The 4,199-nt window shown below is 34.6% G+C and overlaps 1 protein-coding gene across 2 annotated transcripts in view; it reads right to left on the reverse strand.

Annotated features, from left to right (window-relative positions):
- ift27 (intraflagellar transport 27) overlaps positions 1 to 4,199 on the reverse strand; it is a 9,198-nt gene continuing 4,999 nt past the window's right edge. The window contains exons 3-7 of one of the 2 annotated variants that reach the window (XM_015374004.1): positions 2,719 to 2,778; positions 1,567 to 1,626; positions 1,267 to 1,384; positions 337 to 446; positions 1 to 248 (exon numbers count right to left, since the gene is read on the reverse strand). In XM_015374004.1, the coding sequence (XP_015229490.1) occupies positions 219 to 248; positions 337 to 446; positions 1,267 to 1,384; positions 1,567 to 1,626; positions 2,719 to 2,778 (378 nt within the window). In that variant the 3' untranslated portion in view covers positions 1 to 218. Of the gene's footprint in view, positions 253 to 336; positions 447 to 1,266; positions 1,385 to 1,566; positions 1,627 to 2,718; positions 2,779 to 4,199 lie in introns of both variants that reach the window. The other variant, XM_015374003.1, reaches the window with a different exon arrangement.

Raw genomic sequence — 4,199 nt, forward strand, 5'->3', positions numbered from 1 at the left:
AAAGCATCAAAGTACCCAGAAATCCTTTCTGCATCCTTTTCTGAAAATCATATTATTTTAATGTCATTTCCTCATTTTGTGAAGTCTTAATGGTTTTCAGCTTCTTCTAGGTTTATGTAACCGTGGTGAAGAAATAGAGGCAGAGGCTTAGTCTGGGCTGAGGTTTTGGATGGCCTCTCGCCGCTCCTGGTAAAGAGAATGGAAAGCTTGGGCTAAACTTAGGAGCGGTGCATCACAGTTGTCCCTCTCTTTCTGAAAGAAAGTCACCACATTGCTTTATGAATAACTTTTTCAATAACAGTTCAGAATGAAATATGTATTTTCAGTTTAACTCACCGCTGATGTCTCGTGATACTCCAGTCCGTGGCTTTGGGCCCACTCTTTGGCCACAGATGATTGTACTTCCCTTCTAGCTGAAAGATCTGACTTGTTACCCAAAAGTACACCTAACAAGTAAAAAAATTATATTATCAAAATCTGACATAAGTTTGGGGTAAAGTTGGCAAAACAATATTAAAATGCTTCTGCAGTTGTGAAGGACATTGCTGATAAAAGGAGGCCCAATGAAGGGAACAGTAGAAGATATGGTATATAGCTAATGTTCCCTAATGGAGAGATAAAACAATTATAAAACTATTTTTGTTTATTTTTACAAAATATAGAGGTAGTTAAGCATTTTAGGCAGCAGGGTTTTTTGTTGAAAACTAACCAAAAAGAAATTTGAGAATTACAATTCAGCAATGCTCATTTTCAGCTAGAAATAATCAAATAAATGATATACTTTTCATAATTTAAGATTCTCTATCAGTTTAAAATATTCAAAAAGCCTATTTATGTCTACAAGATCTTTGGAAAAGTTACTTTATTAGCTTTAATTGCCATAAGAAAATGAGACTGATACAATAATACGATCAGAGCTGGAAGAATATGTTTTGAACAACACACAACTGTCAGATTCTTGTGATGTTCATAAAGAAATAATTCAATTTCAAAATTAAAAGAATCATTTTTCCCACAAAGCATGAGAATCATCATCCAACTTGCTGAGATTTTGGTAGCATCCTTCTTTAGGGCAACCTTCAAATTATTTATTGAGCTCTAAGCCGTGACTTCCTAACCCAGTATTAATATTAAATCATGTGATACTGTCCAGGCTCATTTATTTTACTTAAATAAACAGAATTTCATATGTTTGTAATAAACTAACTCCATCTCAGTAAAGGTTTTTATGAGAGTATGTATGTTTTGTCCTTGAGTGTTTTGTACCTGGTATCTGGAGACCTTTGCAGTGTCCGTGGACTCTTTCCATCCAATAGCTGCAGTTAGCAAAAGACTTCTCATTGGTCAAATCAAACACCAGACACAGCAGAGATGGCTGCCCCCACTGTAGACGGCAAGATGACGAATGGCTGTGAGTGGTACAGCAGGAGATTGCAGAGAAATTCTATCTACTTAATTTATTATATGCAAAGTGAACAACAGTAAAGTAGCTCTCCTGAAGTCTAAAAGGGCATTTAGGTCTAGATGGAAAACTTCATTAGGAAAAACTCCAGAACAGCTTCTGACCATTTTCTCACAGCTCTCCACTAGCGTCTCCTTCCCTGCAGAGTCTAAGATATAGAGCTCCTAGAAGAAAAAGAACAGCACTGGTGTTACCTGCAGAGATTTGGTCAAATTACATGGTTTAACAAAAAGATTCATCTTACCCTTCAGTCCTGCTATATCGCTTAGTGAATACTGATGTGGAACTAACAATGTTACATGTCTGAGGAAACTTTTTTTCTCACTGAGTAATGGTTTTAAGCTCTCATTTTTCAACCCTTGTTGATTTAGAGTTTAGAAATAGATAAGTACTTTGAACAATGTCCTGGTACCTAACACATTTTCTGCAGATTTCTAACAGATTATTCTTCAATTTATCTTAGTTTTAAAGTATTTGCAATAAAAAGTTGTAGTTGAATCACTGTAATTCTATCCCTATTGCGGTTCAGCACATGGATTTAGAATGTCTTGAGTTTTTTCTCTCTAAATTTCAAACAAACAAAATAATTGATCACTTTTTATTGGAAAACTGCAGTGCTTTTCATTCAGAGATGCTAACAAAATACCCATTCAGAGTCAAAAACACTAAACAAAAAAAAAACGATCAGTTCCGGTGTGGAGAGTTTGGTTTTTAAGACAAATTCAGAGGAGGGCAAAAAAAAAAGGGGGCTGGAAAATACAGAATCAATACTCAAGAAATAATTTTATAGCTCATCTGCTGTGATTGTTCCTTCAATTTACATACGTTTGTGCTTGAAATTTTACATACTCTCCCTTTAAAGGAAATTATAAAGTTACACTGGTATTTCAGATAACACAAACTTGAAAAAGGTCTAATTGGTTCCAATTTTCTTAGTTGTTATTCTTTTAAATTAAACCTTTTTTTTTGATTTTGGTTTGGAAAAAATATTTTTTAAAGAACAAACTTTCCCAGACAAATTGAAGCACTTTTCTCACAATGAATGAGAATGCTTGTCAACAGGTGCAGTAGTCTTACTGAACAGTTGCTGAATTTTACAGAAAACAGCTGATAAGAAATATAAATGATGTCCGGATGTGATTACTTTATTCCGATGGCTGCTAAAAATCTCTGCATCTCTGGTAGGAAATTAGGTTTTCATGAATTCTCCTGTAACCCTCTGTAAATCCTAATAATTCATATCTTCATTGGCTTACCACGGAGTCGTTGGTCTCTGGGATGTTGATACATTTCATCAGTAGTTCCACTCCTGTTGTCTGACAAACAAACATAAAAACATTATCTGTAACATCACAGGAGGGTTAGCTCAAATGCTTTTTGCAGTTTCAAACACCTTATGTTGAGATACAAAAAGGGGATAGAAGAAGGGAGCAAAAACCAGATGTAAATGAGTTGTCTTTGCACACAGCATCCCAGCAAACTGCCTGTGGTGATTTATGGTTCGTGCCAACACAGAGACATCACTAATTTGCCGCCCGACTTGGCCTGAATGCAAATTCCCTACCTTGATGTTCAAATCCTTGCCAAACCTCTGGTACTGTGTCTCATTTACTTTAAATCCAATTCCCGATAGTGTCTCAATAAAGACAAATGGACAAGAAAGAGGAGGAGTGTAGCTCTGAACAGCACTGTGCCAATGAGCGTTATGACAAGGTTAAGATCCCACTGTTTTAAGGTTAAATCCAAGAGTGAAGGTTTATGAAACCAGAAAGTTTATTCAGTGATGTCAGCAGCAATATGTATACAAAATGGAAAATACGCCACCTGTAGCTTTAAGGGTGTTTAAATCTATATGCATTTAGGTTTGTGGCTTGATCTCTAAACAATATTGTTTTTCCACTTCCATGGACTCAGTATGTTGCTTATAATAAATCCAGTCAGCAGACAGTAGTTCATCTAATATGGGGTCAACATGCAGATCCCGAGGTGCAAGTGGCTCTTTGGACTCTCTACAATGACTCTTAATGACTTATAAAGTCTTATAAATAAGCTAACTATTGGTTTTGGATATAGTATCATTGCAAATAGCAGTCTTAGAAGCATTCGCTGGTTTTTTATTTCATTTTCACAAAAGAATACAATTTTAATAACCAGAAATGTGTTTTACGTCAATTTTTTTTTTTGTTATTAGCTTGAAATTTATGTATTTTTTTTCTTTCTTTTTTTTCATTTTTACATCTAATAATATATTATAGAAGCAAATCAATGCTTCCTTTTTATGAAATGTTTAGTTTTCTCTTATTTTAAAACCCCAAATTATCAAAAAAAAAATCTGTTGGTTGTCTAAAATGGCAACAGACTTACTACAGCAGATATTTCAATAAAATTATAAGTTGTGTTTTATAAGAAGGCCATCTGATATTTGCAGCACCTTTTAATTAGCGGTACTCGAGGCAAAATGGCTCTTTGGATTTTAAAGGTTGCAAAACTCTGGTCTAAAACTTATAGGCATAATTGAGCAGGGATGCACTATTTTTATCTCAATCTCATTCCCACTATGGAGATAAAAAGCAGGATATAAAAGTAAGAGGATGTTGTATAAAAATATTAGATTGGTAACAAGGCTAGTAACAGACTGGTAAAAATGTTATATATGTGGGAGCCAGTTTTCATATCAAAACTGTAACATTTTCCTGAATCAAATATCCATACTCCTACTGTATGTCCTTTATGTAAT

The sequence above is a fragment of the Cyprinodon variegatus genome, unplaced genomic scaffold, assembly GCF_000732505.1.
Source record: "Cyprinodon variegatus isolate N-32 unplaced genomic scaffold, C_variegatus-1.0 Scaffold96, whole genome shotgun sequence".
Classification (NCBI taxonomy): Eukaryota; Metazoa; Chordata; class Actinopteri; order Cyprinodontiformes; family Cyprinodontidae; genus Cyprinodon; species Cyprinodon variegatus.